This window comes from Pleurodeles waltl, chromosome 6 (genome assembly GCF_031143425.1).
Source record: "Pleurodeles waltl isolate 20211129_DDA chromosome 6, aPleWal1.hap1.20221129, whole genome shotgun sequence".
Classification (NCBI taxonomy): Eukaryota; Metazoa; Chordata; class Amphibia; order Caudata; family Salamandridae; genus Pleurodeles; species Pleurodeles waltl.
Window position 1 is genome coordinate 1,017,198,825 of NC_090445.1, and position 15,593 is coordinate 1,017,214,417.

The 15,593-nt window shown below is 51.3% G+C and overlaps 1 protein-coding gene across 2 annotated transcripts in view; it reads left to right on the top strand.

Moving 5' to 3' along the window:
• Positions 1 to 15,593, top strand: part of CCDC27 (coiled-coil domain containing 27) — a 259,053-nt gene that overhangs the window by 165,609 nt on the left and 77,851 nt on the right. For both annotated transcript variants that reach the window (XM_069239955.1, XM_069239956.1), the window contains exon 9: positions 4,467 to 4,659. In XM_069239955.1, coding sequence (XP_069096056.1) covers positions 4,467 to 4,659 — 193 coding nt within the window. The remainder of the gene's footprint in view (positions 1 to 4,466; positions 4,660 to 15,593) is intronic.

A 15,593-nucleotide genomic window follows, 5' to 3' on the forward strand; every position in this document is an offset into this window, starting at 1 on the left:
AAAAAAAGTATGAGCCCATCAGGCCCCACAAATCCTGCCCAATTCTCCCTCTGTAATACGATTGTTTACATCGTGCTCTTCTACTTTCTATCTTTAGGGAGGCGGCTGCCGGGGTCACGTTGGGCGACATAGGGCAGCTGAGGCCAGAATGATGTGTACAGGCAGTTGGCAAAGGCATCTTAGGTGCTTGGCGAGCCGCGCTGACGTGCCTCCGAGCAGAGCAGTGTAGCAGTAAGAAATTATCATTCCCGGCCTCTAGCAGCCCAGCTCACAACCTGGGGCCCGCTGCAGGCCATGGTAAGGATGGAGCCCTGACACTGCCTGTCTTGTTTGCTAATGCTGCCTCACCTAGCAAGCATGGCGGTGCACACACGTTTCCTTTGAGCAGCTGCATTAGGGTATATTGTATCAGTTGGTGTTTGGGTGGCAAGGTTATGCCACAATGATGACACCTGAATTCTACGCTTTGGGCAAGTCTCAGGTCTGCATATAAGGACAGGCAGATGTTCCTGAGGCCTAGGTAATTTTTTCAGTGTTGGCACTGGGCAGTCTTGTCCACCACATGGCAGGCCAATTAAAAAGTAGCAGAATGGTCCTAGTACAACAAAATGCGTGCCGGTGGGGCCAACCAGCCCCTACGAGCACAAATTAACCACTGGTTGTATGTACTGAAAACACTAATATCATAGTACGCGAATGCCATAGCCAAAATATGATATATATATATATATATATATATATATATATATATATATATATATATATATATATATATATATATATATTCGGATATAGATTTATTATTCTTAATTCCGCATTATGTACCCTGAAGATATATATATATATTGCCTATTGCTGGTCACCATTAGGTAGTTATATTTGGGATCTAGTTTCCATAGGAAGAGCGTTCTTTGTTTTGCTTATATCTTTGTCATCACTTTACAAACCATCACAAAATTTTTAAAACTCAGACTTCAGTCAGTTCAGCTGCTGTCTTGCAAGTTTCAGGATGATCTGTCAAGTGCAGGCCGAGAGAAAGGGGGTCCCAAAATGTGTTTTCCCCATTCAGTTTTCCATAGGATCTTTAGACGCATCTACAGGACGAACTGCTGAAAGGAATTACACCAAATGTGGCAGGAAGCTAGATGCTATTCTACAGATTGTGCTTTTTGTGATTTGGTGTAAATCTGTTCAGTAGTTTTTGAAATATTAGAGGTTAAAAAATATAGATATCTAGGGACACGGAGGATCTGCAGATCCAACTGCCCCTGTGTTGATATCTCATTCGCTGTCAACAGTTCAACAAGGAAGTGTTGGCAGCGATTCTGGGACTTAGTTTCAGCTGAGTCCTAAAAGAAAGATTACAAAAAGAAAAGGGGCCAGGGTAGGGACACCCTGAGCCCCTAGCCTTGGTGCAGGGGTCCCCTGGGACGCCCCCAAGGTTAAAAAGCTTTTTCTTTTTACATCTGGGAAAAATCTACGGATGGATCTGTGGATTTTTCCCAGATTAAAAAAAAAGCAGTCTCCTGCACTTTTCCTTTACTTTGCCCCCGAGTGGGTCAGTTCCCGGGGCCCCCGGCGGGGGGGGGGGGTTGAAAAAAGGAGGGAGGGTGCATGCCTCCCCCCTCTTGAGTTTATCAAAGCCTGAGGGACCGATAGCTCCCTGGGGCTAAAAAACTAAAATTAATGCGCCCCTCCCCCCACCACAGCCCTGGGGACCGACACCACCCTGGGAAATTGACTTTGATATATGGGGAGCCTGTGTGGCCCCCATTCCCTGGGGACCGCCACCTGTCTGGGGCAATCTTCTGAAATGAATACTAGGGGAGCCTGCCACCTCCCTGGGGCAATTCATACAAATTATGGGGGGCTGCGTGGCCTCCCCGCAGCTCCAGGGACTGCCCCTTCCCCGGAGCTGAAATAAATTAATGTAGGGGGTCTGTCATGGACCCCGAGCCCCAGTGACCACCTCCTCCATGGGCCAAAGTTCAACGATGGAGCAGAGCCCATGTGGCCCCCCCAAAGACCCGGGGACTGCCATGCCGAAAGCCGTGCTTGGCAAGAGGTTGGGTGATTATAGGGGGTTGGCTGCAGGACTGGTTGCAGGCCAGGCCCTGTGGCGAACCCTCACTGCACACAACTGAAGGCCATGCGCAGAGTGGGGTTGGGTGGTTATAGGGGCTTGACTGCTGGGGGTGGCCACAGGCCAGACCCTGTGGTCAACCCCTCCGTGCATGGCCAAAGGCTGTGCGCAGCACACGGTTGGGTGGTTATAGATGGTTGGCTGCAGGCCCTGCAGCCAAACCACACCATGACCAGCCAAAGGCCTTGCGCAGTGGCGGTTGGATTAACGTTAAAAAAAACATAGAAATCCACTCAAAATAACAAAGGTTACAGGGACGTTGTAGTTAGGTTCTGTATTTACTCGCACAAAACCACAGAAATTCAGCAGCTAAAGTTATAGTTATTTCAAATAACTATAACTTGCACTCTAAGGTAACTATAACTCGCGCCCTCAGCATGCACTGCTAATTATCTCAGATATTACAGCACTCATGACAATTTCTATAGTGTCAATAAAAATCTAAATGAAACATTAGCAGTCATATTATTGAGAAAAAAACAGTGCCTGGCGGGGGCGTGAGTTATGGTAACCTTACGGGGCAAGTTATAGTTACTTGAAATAACCATAACCATGGACGTCATTTAGGGGTGCCAGGGGTCACAACTGCGACCCATGGCTTGCCCCTTGCAGCCCCGGGCACTGCCTTTGCAACCCCTGGTCTCCAATGTAGCAGAATCAGTGCCAAGAGCACAGGAGTATCTTGTATTTCCAGCAAATGCCTTTAACTGTACTTTGTGTGTGATCATATGGATGAGAGTGAATCCGTCTGAGAGAGTGTGTATATGTGTGAGCATTTATGTTTGCCTGTGTGATCGTGTGTGTGTGAGAGTGAGTAAGAATGAGCGAGAGAATACAAATGACTGAGTCAGGGTAAGAGTGAGTGCAAGAGACTGAGGGGCAGATTTAAGGAAAAATGACGGTGCGTGTCGCTGTGGCATTGCTCCCACAAGCTAGGAGCTGCATTAAAAAGCAGGTCCCTGCTTTTGAGAGGAATATCTCATCTGTTTCCCTGCAGGCATATATGCTTGCAGGGAAACAGATGAAAATTCCACTTTCTGACAGTGGGAGGTGGATGCCCACACGGCTAAGGGGGGGCTTGCACCCCCCCAGCACTGTTTGTGTTTAGTGCCCTGGGGAGGTGGTGGTTCCACCACATCAAATTAGTTTAAAGCCCCGGGAAGGTGGAAGTCCCTGGGTAGCAGGGGGCCATGCGACCCCCTGCATCAAATTAGTTTAAAGCCCTGGGGTAGAGGCAATCCCCAGGGCTGCATGGGGGCCACAAAGCTACCCGCACTGAGTTTGATGAAAGCCCAGGGAGGTGGCAGTCCCTGGGGTTGCAGGGGGATGACGCTGTCCCCCTGCATCAAATTATTATAAAGCCTCGGGGAGGTGGCGGTCTCCAGGGCAGCGGGACGGCTGGCAGCCCCCCCAGCTTTAAAATGGGCATGACCCCCGGGACTTGGCCCACCCAGGGCCTTCAGAAGTTGTTAGCACAGAAGCCCATGCTTGTAATTTTTTTCTGCCTGATCTATAGATCCACAGCAGTTAGTGGCAAAATTAAAAAAAAAAAGGTTTTTAGCTCTGGGGGGCGTGGTCCCTCTGGGACCCCAGCACCAGAGCTAGGGGGCCAGGGTGTCCCTACCCTGGCCCCTTTTGTTTTTTTAACATCTTTTTTTCTGGGACTAAGCTAAAGCCAAGACCCAACGTGGCTGCCAACACTTCCTTGTTGAAGTGTTGGCAGCCAGTCAGATCTCAGCACAAGATCGGGAGTGTTTGCATTATATGTGTAGATATAAGTTTAGGAAACCTATACTTCCTTATATGTACCTAGCTTAACGATATTTTGTAGAACTATAAGAAGTCCACAACAGTGTGGTAGCATGTCACTTCACAAATTCTAGACAAGTAATTTCATTGCATCCTGTCTCAGCCGGGTAGCTGAAGCTGTGTCTAGAAGTGGCCACTTGATTACTGGCAAAGAATCTGCAGAGTCTACAGTTTCTTCAAACCTCTATTTCTAGGCTAGCCAAGTGGATGTACCATGAGAATACATGGCACCATCCATTTTCTAGCTGGCTTTATTAGTAAAGTCACTTCCATTGTACATAACTGTTTTACATGAAATTAAAATGGAAGACATTTCTTGTGATACCTTGTTTGCTGCACATGTAATGAATGACACAGCCAATTGTGGTTGCATCAGACGTTGCACATTTCACATTTTTGGAGACAGAGAACGTCTAACAATATTGTAATGCTAAGAAGCTAATTTATTGATTTTGAGATAGGGCTAAGTTATTTTCAAGGGTAACATCTTTAGACTACCCTTTTTCTCTCCAAGAATCTAGAGACTCCGCTTCCCAACTCAGGTGTGAGCAGTGCTGGCTCTGGTGACACAGGAAGTGAATCAACAGGCAAGGAGACACAAACTGAGAAGGACGAGGTATTGGCTGAGCTAGGCACCCTACAAACCCTGAACCAGCAGCTGGTAGCAGAACTGGAGAAAGTGAAGAAGGATTATGATATATGCACAGGTGAGTGGTGCTCAGATTTATGCAGATGAGGGGTGTGTTTGGGGTGGGTCTGGAGGGTAGAAAAGTTCTAGTCCAGATTGAGATGAACCATCACTTTTACTGGATTGGCACAAGCGTGCTAGGATACAGTATGCATAGGACAGAGAAGGCTAAGTACTGTGTGTCTCCTTATGCCAAAACATCCAATGGTAGAACTATAATTTTCTACTTTTATGATTACAAAGTGATGAAATGTGTTTTCAGCAGATGTTGAGAGGGATCGTAGTCTTCTTCTCCACAGATGGGTTTGCTACCATTGATCAGAACATACTACTGTGCTCTGTGGACATCAACTTGTGGTTGATACAACAACATAAATTATCTGTTTTGGTGTCAAAGACTAAGCATGTCAAAATTTACATAATTGCTTTCTCTCTTTGTCTCTGTATCTCTCTCTGTATTTCTCTCTATCGCTCTCTCTTCTTGCATTCTGTCTTTCTGTCTGCCTCCCTCAAACTCCTTCAGTAGTTTTAAAAGTGTCTTGCCCTTTTGAAACCCTCTCTGTAGTACCAAGACAAACTTTGTGTAGCAGTAGCAGGGATTTGAAGCTGCCTTCAAGAGCTTGGGAGTCATCCAGAATTTTATGCTTGCCACGGAGTGGTTGGCCCAGTGATGGGTAGGCCACCTATGTTCAGTCTCTTTGAAAGGATCCAATATCTGTATTTCCAGTTAAATTGTACATGGTTCCTATCAAAATGTTTGAAAGGTGTTAGACTTGGCATCCTTCTCATGGTCTTCCCTAATTTTTTGCCTCTGTTTCCCAGGTTGTTGATGTGTGCTGGACTCTGTTTATGCTGCTTTTGTTATTCTGGGCACTTTACCACTGCTATACAGTGGTAAAGTGCAAGTGCTCCTATGGAAAATGTATGTGTAAGTGACTTTCCATGATTGGCATATTTGATTTACTAGTAAGTCCTTAGTACTGTGCATTAGAGGTGCCCAGGGCCTCTAAATCAAATGCTACTAGTGGGCCTGCAGCACTGGTTGTGCCACCCACATTAGTAGCCCTGTAAACATGGCTCAGACCTGCCGCTGCAGTGTCTGTGTTTGCAGTTTTAAACTGCCAATTCGACTTGGCAAGTGTACCCACTTGCTAGGCCTAATCCTTCCCTTTTCTTACATGTAAGGCACCCCTAAGGTAGGCCCTAGGTAGCCCCATGGGCAGGGTGCAGTGTATGTTTAAGGTAGGCCATATACTAATGTGTTTTATGTGTCCCGACAGTGAAATACTGCCAAATTTGTTTTTCACAGTTGCAAGGCCTATCTCTCTCATAGGTTAACAAGGGGGCCGCCTTTAAATATGATTAAAGTGCAGATTCCCTTTGGGGGCAGATGGAAATATGGAGTTTAGGGTCTCTGAGCTCACAATTTACAAATACATCTTTTAGTGAAGTTAGTTTTAAGATTGTGTGTTTGAAAATGCCCCTTCTAGAAAATAGGCATTTTCTTGCTTAAACCATTCTGTGACTCTCCCTCTCTGTGGATTCCCTGTCTGGGTCAGTTAGACTGTTTGCACCTCTCTCTAGACCATGACACAAAGGGAGCTGGGGTGTAGCCTGCATATCCTGATGAGCCAAATGTGCTAGGAGGGAGGGGAGGGGTGGTCACTTACACCTGAAAGGGCTGTTCCTGCCCTCACACAATGCAGTCTCCAACCCCCTGGTGTGTGTCTGGGGCCAGCCCTGGGCAAGGCAGGGTCTTGAAAATAACAGAGACTTCTCTTTGAAGTAGGCCTACTTCAAAGGCAGAAAGGGGTATAAGAGGAGCCCCCAAAAACCCTGAAAATTAGATCACTTGTGGAAACAAGAGGAACCTCAGCCAAGGAGAAGGGCTGAAGAGCTGAGGAGAGGTGCTGCCCCTGCCTGTGACTGTGCTTTGTTGGGCTATCCTGTAGTTGCTGCTTCTGCCTGTGAAAGGGGACAGACTGGACTTTGTTGTACATTCCTGCTTGAGAAGAATCTCCAAGGGCTTGATCTGAGCTTGCCTCCTGTTGTTGAAGTCTCATGGCCATCAAAGACTTCCCCTGCCAGCACCGGGACTCTCTGCTGAGACTCCTATCCTGCCAAGTTGTGCCCTATCCAGTTCCTTGGCCCTTGAAAGGTGAAGTTGGTAGACAAGAGCTGAAAATCCACACACAGACTGCAATGCGGGGAAATTTCCAATGCACCTTCTTTGACGCTCCACTTGCATCGCGGCTGGAAGATCGACGCAATGCAGCTGGAGAAACAACGTGCAACACCCGCTAACAGAGGCTGATAACAACGCAAACCCCACGCAGCGTGGTTTTGTGATACCATGGACCGAATTTTCAACGCAACATCGCTGGGTGTGGAAAATCAACGCAAAGCATGCCCAGACCCGAGGTGCCTATCCAGATCGATGCATCGCTTTCTTACGGTAGAGAAGAAACGATGCACGCCAACCTGACCGGAGGAGGAATGACGCACGGTCTCACTTGCAAGTGAGAAATCGACACATCGCTGGCCTTTTTCAACGCACACTCGCCCCTGCAGCTTTATTTTGACGCTAGCCAGGTACTTTTGTGAAATAGCCGCAGTCTCACTGTTTTCTAAGGATTAAGGCCCTCATTACAACCCTGGCGGTCGGTGATAAAGCGGCGGTAATACCGCCAACAGGTCGGCCGTAACAAAAATGGAATCATGGCCACAGCGGAAACTGCTCAGACAGGCCGCCACTTTAACACACCGACCGCCAGGGTGGAATCAACAAGCACCACGTCGGTAACCACCAACAGCCAGGCGGAAGACAATGTACCGCCCACTCTATTATGACCGGCCTATCCGCCACCTTTTCCGGGGCACTACCAATGACATCAAAAGCCTTGCGGAAACAGATCTCAGAAGTCAACGGACTCTCCTCTGGAGACTCAGGGAAGAACCACAACGCCATGGAGCCTGAGCTGCAAGTTTTCCCCATGCTCGTCTACCTTCTGCTACATTATGAACACCAACGCCGGCGAAGATGACCACGGGGAGTACTTCTGCCTAGCACACAAGGGAAGGGGGAGGAAAAAGAGAGTGACGCACACACCCAACACACACCCCTCCAATTCCAACACCACACACACAACCAGATTCAGCAACATAACAGATTTACCCCGTACCCCTCAGGAATAATGCAAGGACAAAATGATTTGAAGAAAGTGAGTGTAATACAATAAAATACTGTGAATAAGTGCATAAAAATCTAAACGTATATACATATTTACAAATGTAGGGACACTGCCCAGTCCTCAATGTCCGTGAACCACAGGGCCACAAACCATAGGCCAAGGCCCCAGCTCACTCCTGCAACAACAGGGAGAGCACACTGCAGGGGCATCAGGTGGAAATAGACAGGCACCTCAGGGGGACGGGGAACAAGGGGGCACCTCAGGTGTAAGATGGTACAACACCGAGGGGGCAACATGCCCTGTGCGCTTTCATGGGGAGTGCAAGGCCACAGTCTCTCAAGTGGGTGACTTGCCCACTGCTTGGCCCTGGGGAGTGCAAGGCCACAGTCTCTCAAGTGGGTGACTTGCCCACTTCTTGGTCCTGGGGATTGCAAGGCAACAGTCTCTCAAGTGGGTGACTTGCCCACTGCTTGATCCTGGGAGTGCAAAGCCACAGTCTCTCAAGTGGGTGGTTTTCCCACTGCTTGGTCCTGGGGAGTGCAAAGCCACAGTCTCTCAAGTGGGTGGCTTCTGGTTCTGGAGGGGGCATTGTGCCCAGTGTGCTTCATCCTGGGAAGGATGGGATGAGTGGATGGCTTCTTCCACTGGTTCTGAAGGGGGCATTGTGCCCTGTGATGCAGATCTTGGGGAGTGCAAGGTCACAGTCTCTCACCTGGGTGTCAGACCCACAGGATTTGCAGGGGCCAGGCCGCACAACAGCCCATGGATGCAGGACTCCATGCTGTCCGCCGGCAGTGACGGCTGCTCAGTGGTGGCAGTGGTGCTGGTGGCGGTGTTGGCAGTGGTGAGGGGAGGCTCCAGCCCTTCCCCTGCAGCCTCGGATGGCTGCCTACTGGGGCTGCTGCTGCTGGGAGTGATGCTGGTGGCGGTGTTGGCAGTGGTGGGGGGAGGCTCCAGCCCTTCCCATGCAGCCTCAGGTGGCTGCCCACTGGGGCTGCTGCTGCTGGCAGTGGTGCTGGTGGCGGTGCTGGTGGCGATGTTGGTAGCGGTGCTGGCAGTGGTGCTGGTGGCAGTGCTGGCAGTGGTGCGGGGAAGCTCCAGCCCTTCCCCTGCAGCCTCGGAAGGCTGCTCACAGGGGCTGCTGCGGCTGGCAGTGGTGCTGGTGGTGGTGCTGGTGGCGGTGCTAGCAGTGGTGGGGGCAGCCTCGAGCCCATCCCCTGCAGCCTCGGACGGCTGAACCCCCATGGTTGGTGGTGGGGGCTCTGAATGAGACCCAGCACCAGGCCTCCTGTCCTTCCTGCCTGCTGGTGCAGGCCCCTTGCCCTTCCTGTCAGCAGCTGGGATTGCTCCTTGCCCTTCTTTGATGCAGCGGGGGTGCCTCCTTGCACTTCCTTGAAGCAGCTTGGAGTGCCACTTTGCCCTTCCTTGACGCAGCTGGGGGTGCCTCCTTGGCCTTCCTTTCAGCACCTGGTGCAGGCACCCTTTCAGTGTGGCTGCCTGGTGCCCGGTATCCTCTCCCACCTGGAGTAGCTGTCAGCACTACTGTGGCCGTGGACTGGGTGGCCGAGGTGCTCGCCTGGGTTCTGACCACCCTGGCCTGACGTAAAGGACGGTGGGGGGGGAGTGGTAGGGAAGAGGTCAAGGGTGGAGAGGAAAAGCTTCTTAGGGACATTGGGGCGGGAAGAGGGTGAAGGTTTGGGAGTAGAGGAAGAGGAAGTGGTTGTAGGAGGTGTCTGTCTGCTGATTTTGGGTGCAGGGGCATGGCCTGGGTGCTGTTGTGAGGTGGATGGCGGTTGGGTGTCTGAGTGCTTGCGTTTGTGTACTTTGGGAGGAGGGGTCACAGACACAGTGGGAGAGGACACAGGGGATGTGTGCATGGATGTCGGGTTGGTGACTGCCAGTGAGGGGCATGTAGTGATAGGCGTGATGGTGATGGTGGTAGTGGATGAGGATGTAGTGCATGCAGGTGTGAGTGTAGATGCAACTGGGAGGGAGGTGGACGAGGAGGAGGAGGGGGACACATTGGAGGCAGTGGATGTTGCTATGTCTGCATCTGGATGGTGTTTGTGTGAGTGCCTGTGGGATGATGTGTGGTGCTTGTATTTGCCTGAACCACTCCTGTGTGTTGTCGTGTGTGCATGCTGGTCTGCCTGTGTGCTTGGGATAGGTTGGGGTTGAGGGGAATGGGATTGGGTAGAGGAAGTTGAAGGGGGGAGCCTAGAAACAGGGACAATGGCTGCCATCAGAGAGGAGGCCAGAGCCTGGATTGATCTCTGTTGGGCCGCCATGCCAGTGTGAATGCCCTCCAGGAATGCATTGGTCTGTTGCATTTGGGCTGCCGGCCCCTGGATGGCATTCACAATGGTTGGCTGCCCAACAGAGATGGATCACAGGAAGTCAATAGCCTACTCACTCAGGGCAGCAGGGCTAACTGGTGCAGGGCATGAGGTGCCTAGGGCAAAGGAGATGCCCACCCTTCTGGGTGAGCGGGCACGGGAAACCACTGTGGGGCTGCTGGGAGGGTGGTGCTGGTACGGTGGTGGCGGCTGTACCTGTAGTTGTGTTGGGCATAGAGGTGTCTGCCACCACCAGGGAGCTTCCACCAGAGGAGGTATCACTGGAAGAACTGTCCCCTCCTGTCTCTGCTGTGGTGCTCCCCTCACCCCCCGGCCCACTGGTGCCCTCACCGTCGGTGGATTCAGCCTCCTGGGCCCTGTGGGATGCAGCTCCCTCCGTCGCCTTTGCCTCTGCTTCTCCGCCTGAAGATGCTAATGCACATAAGGACAGGGTGACAAAACAAAAAGGGGGGGGGGGAGACAAATGATAAACTTGGTCAATGGCGGCAACAACACCACCGTTGGCATATACAGCACCCTCACACACAGGGAACAGTCCTACGCACTAGGCAATGCACTACCAGTCACAATGCTAGTCACCAGGCCATGGATAGGGACACCTAACGCCAATTGCAGCATACCAGAGACCCGCAGACCAGTAGTGGATGCCTACTAGCTTGGGTGGAGGAAGTTCACATCAGACCCTGCCCAACATGGGAACTACCCTGCAATGTCCAGCCTGACGTAGGGGCACCCACAGGCCCACATCCCCCACCCGGATACCACCCTACCACGCGCAAGTAGTATATTGGGGCACTGTTCTCACCCCCTTGTGGCTGCTGTGATGCCCCCAAGCACCCATCAAGCTCTGGATAGGCCACCGCCGGTATGTGGGCCATCAGGGGGGTCAGGGTTCAACGTGCACCCCTTCCTCGTTGGGAGGCCATCCACAGCTGGGCCTCCGCCGTCTTCTGTGCCCACGTCTCAGGTCCTCCTACCGTTTACGACAGTGGGTGCTCCGTCTGCCGTAGACTCCCAAGGTCCGCACGTTCTTGGCGATGGCACGCCATATACCCTTCTTTAGATGGGCGCTGACCTGCAGTGCTATACACATAGGAAAAGGTATCAGTCAGACCATCCTGCCTGTTACACTTATGGATCACCATAGCCCTTCACATCCCCTTACGCACAGACATGGCCAAACATACATGCAGCACGCTGCTCAGGGCCCTTCCACCAACCCCCCCCACATGAGGCCTTCACACAAACCACTTGATGCATTCACGCCCCATGCATCGTGCTCACAGTGTACTCACCTGTTTGTCTGGAGGCCCATACAGCATTCGGTACTGGGGTAAGACCCCATCCACCAGTCTATCCAACTCCACCGCGGTGAAGGCAGGGGCCCATTCCCCAGTGACAAAAGCCGTGGTCGGTTCCAGAACAGGTGATCGCAGCACATGCAGTGTAGGTCCTCTCCTGTTGAAGTTCAGGTAGCAAGTGAGTGAACAGATAGAAAATGGCGGTCACATCTGCGGCAGTGCGTACCGTCACCGCCGGCGTACATCACCATTGGCCACTGTAACCCATAGGGCCCAATGATAACCAATGAGGAGTTGCACGGTGGTTCTCGACCACCTCCCGCAACGGCGCACAGCATCAGCGGAATTACCTAATTTCCACCTGTCCCTCCATACAAGACAGGCGGATGCCATTTCAGGGGGGGGGCAGGCCATGGCACCTAACTGTGTCACATAAGCACCATTTGGACCTATCCCACAATATACTGTTACAATCACAACATGCAATGAAGTGTAGTGTTTGGAAATATGAGATACTGACCAGCTGCTCACCGTTTTGCCCCATAGATTGCAACCACTGGGGATGAATAGGAGATGGAGACATCCCCCTGTGTACAGACCCCTGGTGGACTTGGCAACAATGGAGGACAGGCACATTATCCTCACCTATAGACTGGACAGGGCCACAATCACAGAACTGTGTGCACAATTAGAGCCTGACCTAATATCTGCTATCCGTCACCCCACTGGGATCCCCCCTCTTGTGCAAGTCCTATCTGTGCTCCATTTCCTGGCAACTGGCTCCTTGCAAGTGAGAGTGGGCTTGGCAGCAGGAATGTCTCAGCCAATGTTCTCAATAGTGCAGACCAGAGTGTTGTCTGCCCTGATTAAACACATGCGCAGCTATATCGTTTTCCCCCAGGTGGAGGATTTGGCCACATTGAAAGCTGATTTCTATGCAATGGGACATATTCCCAACAATATTGGGGCAATTGATGGTACACATATTGCATTTGTCCCCCCCCCGGAGAAATGAAAAGGTGTTCAGAAATCAAAAAGAGCTTTCACTCAATGAATGTGCAGATAGTGTGCCTGGGGACCAGTACATCTCCCATATCAATGCGAAGTATCCTGGGTCTGTGCATGATACCTTTATCCTGAGGAATAGCAGCATCCCATATGTGATGGCTCAACTCCAGAGGCACCGGGAATGGCTAATAGGTGAGCCCTGGTTCCCACCCAGTGGATGTTGGTGTATGGGTATGGTGTGGGCCCTAAGGGTTGGTGTGTGTCTAACAGTTGTCCCTCGATATTTGCAGGTGACTCTGGTTACCCCAACCTCTCATGGCTACTGACCCCTGTGAGGAATCCCAGGACAAGGGCAGAGGAACGTCACAATGAGGCACATGGGCAAACAAGAAGAATTATAGAGAGGACATTCAGCCTCCTGAAGGCTAGGTTTTGTTGCCTCCATCTCACAGGTGGTTCCCTGTACTAACCCAAGAAGGTCTGCCAGATCATCATTGCACAACCTTGCCTTACGTTGCCAGGTGCCTTTTCTGCAGGAGGATGAGGCTGGAGATGGGCGTGTGGCAGCATTGGACCCTGTGGACAGTGAGGATGATGAGACAGAGAATGAGGATGAGGACAACAGAAGTGCAATAATTCATCAATACTTCCAATGACACACAGTGTAACTTCACTTTTCATTGACAGTTTTGTTTTTGACATTGTCACTGGCAGGCTGATTTTCCCACTTCTATGGCCACTCACTGTACCCTTAGGCATCTCTATTTGCAGGTATTTGTGCCCCACTATCGCTCCTGGTGTATTGACTGCAGCCAACTACAGGTCATTCCTATGTATACATTACTGTACAGTTGTATTGCAGTGTTTATACCTTGTTAAACAAATACATAGCTACATCATTTGTCATACTCCATACTTGTATTTTGTCAAAGGGTGTTTATTTAAGTGCTAATAAGTAGAGGGGGATGTGCAAAGGCTGGGGGTGATGGTGGAGGAAAGTCTAGGGCATAGTACAAGTCTATTTGTAGCAAGGGTTCATTGTCCAGGGGGCATAGGAAGGGGAGCAATGGCAGTTCAAGGTGGACAGGTTGACAGGGTGGGACACAAGGGTGACATTCAGGATAGTCTTATTTCCTTGGCAATAGTCTCTGGCTTCTGCCTGGATTGCAGCGAACGTTTGCGGGGTGGTTCTCCTTCTGCAGGGGGAGGGGTGTTGGTGGCCTGTTGTTCCTGTGGTGGGGCCTCCTGTCCACTAGCGGCAGCGGAGGTGGAGGGCTGTTCATCGGTTTGGCTAGTGGTAGAGGTCCATTGGTGTGCCACTGCCTCCTTCTTAGTGTTGGCCATGTCTGCCAGCACCCCTGCAATGGTGACCAGGGTGGTGTTGATGTTCTTCAAGTCCTCCCTGATCCCCAGGTACTGCCCCGGACCTGCAGCCGCTGATTCGCCTGCATTTTGTCCAGTATCTGGCACATCATCTCCTGGGAATGGTGGTATGCTTCCAGGATCACAGTGAGTGCCTCCTGGAGAGTCGGTTCCCTGGGCCTGTCCTCCCCCTGTCGCACAGCAGTCCTACCAGCTTCCCTGTTGTCCTGTGCCTCTGTCCCCTGAACCGTGTGCCCACTGACCCTAGGTCCCTGATCGTCCTGTGTTTGTGGGGTGCCCTGGGGTCCCTGTAGTGGTGAACACACTGCTGATTGATGTGTCCTGGGGACTTAGGTATGGGCCCGCTGGGTGGGTACTGTGCTGGTGTTTCCTGAGGGGGCAGAATCTGTGGTGGTATGGGACTATGCCTGGGTAACCAACTGTCCGGAGATCCCTGATGGGCCAGGTTGGTCATCAAGATCCAGGTATCCAGAGCTGCTGTCATCATTGTGGGCCTCTTCAGTGGGGGTCTGAATGTTGCTGGCACCTCCTCTCCGGTCACGTTGGCTGGGGGACCTATGGGGATGTAAATGCAGTGTTATTGTTTCTGCATGTGTTCTTCTTGTGCATGGGTGTGTTGCCCTCTATGGTTGTTATTGCCCTGGCAGCTTTGCCTTGTGTGAGTTGTTATTTGGTGGGCTAGCTGTTTCCCTTTAGTGTGCATGCTTTTAGTGATGGGTGTCCATTCAGGTCTGTCATGGGTGTCCATGCATTGGTGTTGCATGCAGGGCTTGGTATTGGGATGGGTGGGTAGTGATGGTGGGGTGTGTGGGAGGTGGTGGAGTGATGGGAGTGAGGGTACGGTTGGGGGTCTGTAAAGTCATGCAGGTAGGGGGTGATAGTAATAGAGATTTGACTTGCCAGAGTCCAGTCCTCCTCCTACTCCTGTCAGCCCTCAGGATGCATGATTGCCGAGACTTGCTCCTCCCATGTTGTTAGTTGTGGGGGAGGAGGTGAGAGTCCACCGCCAGTCCTCTGTACAGCTATTTGGTGTCTTGCTTCCACGGAACGCACCTTCCCCCGTAGGTTGTTCCACCTCTTCCTGATGTCATCCCTTGTTCTGGGGTGCTGTCCCACGGCGTTGACCCTGTCCACAATTCTCTGCCATGGCTCCATCTTCCTAGCAATGGATGTCTGCTGCACCTGTGATCCGAATAGCTGTGGCTCTACCTGCATGATTTCCACCACCATGACCCTTAGCTCCTCCTTTGAGAACCTGGGGTGTCGTTGTGGTGCCATGTGTGTAGTGTGAGTTATGTGGGTGAGGGTGTGTAGGGTGATGTGTTGGGGTGTGTGATGTAAGGTGCATGGATGGTGTATAGGTGATGGTGGTGTGTGGCTGTGGTCTTGTCTGTGGTATTGCTATCTCTCTTGTGGCACTTGTTTGTAGTCGTAAAGGGTTATGGATAGTGTGAGTGTGTGTTTTATAGTGGTGTGGGTGTGGTGTGTGAATGGGTGTCAGGTGTGTGTAGTTTGAATTGTCCAGTGTGGTGTTGTTTTGTTAGTGTGTGTGTATTTTGAGCGCAGCACTATGTACTGCCAGTGGTTTACCGCCATTGAATGTCTGCCATGGTGATTCATGGGTCATAATGTTGTGGGCGTAGTTCTGTTGGCATAACGGTGTGGGTTTGGATACCGCCAGTTTATCACCGACCTTTGGGCTGGCGGACTTGT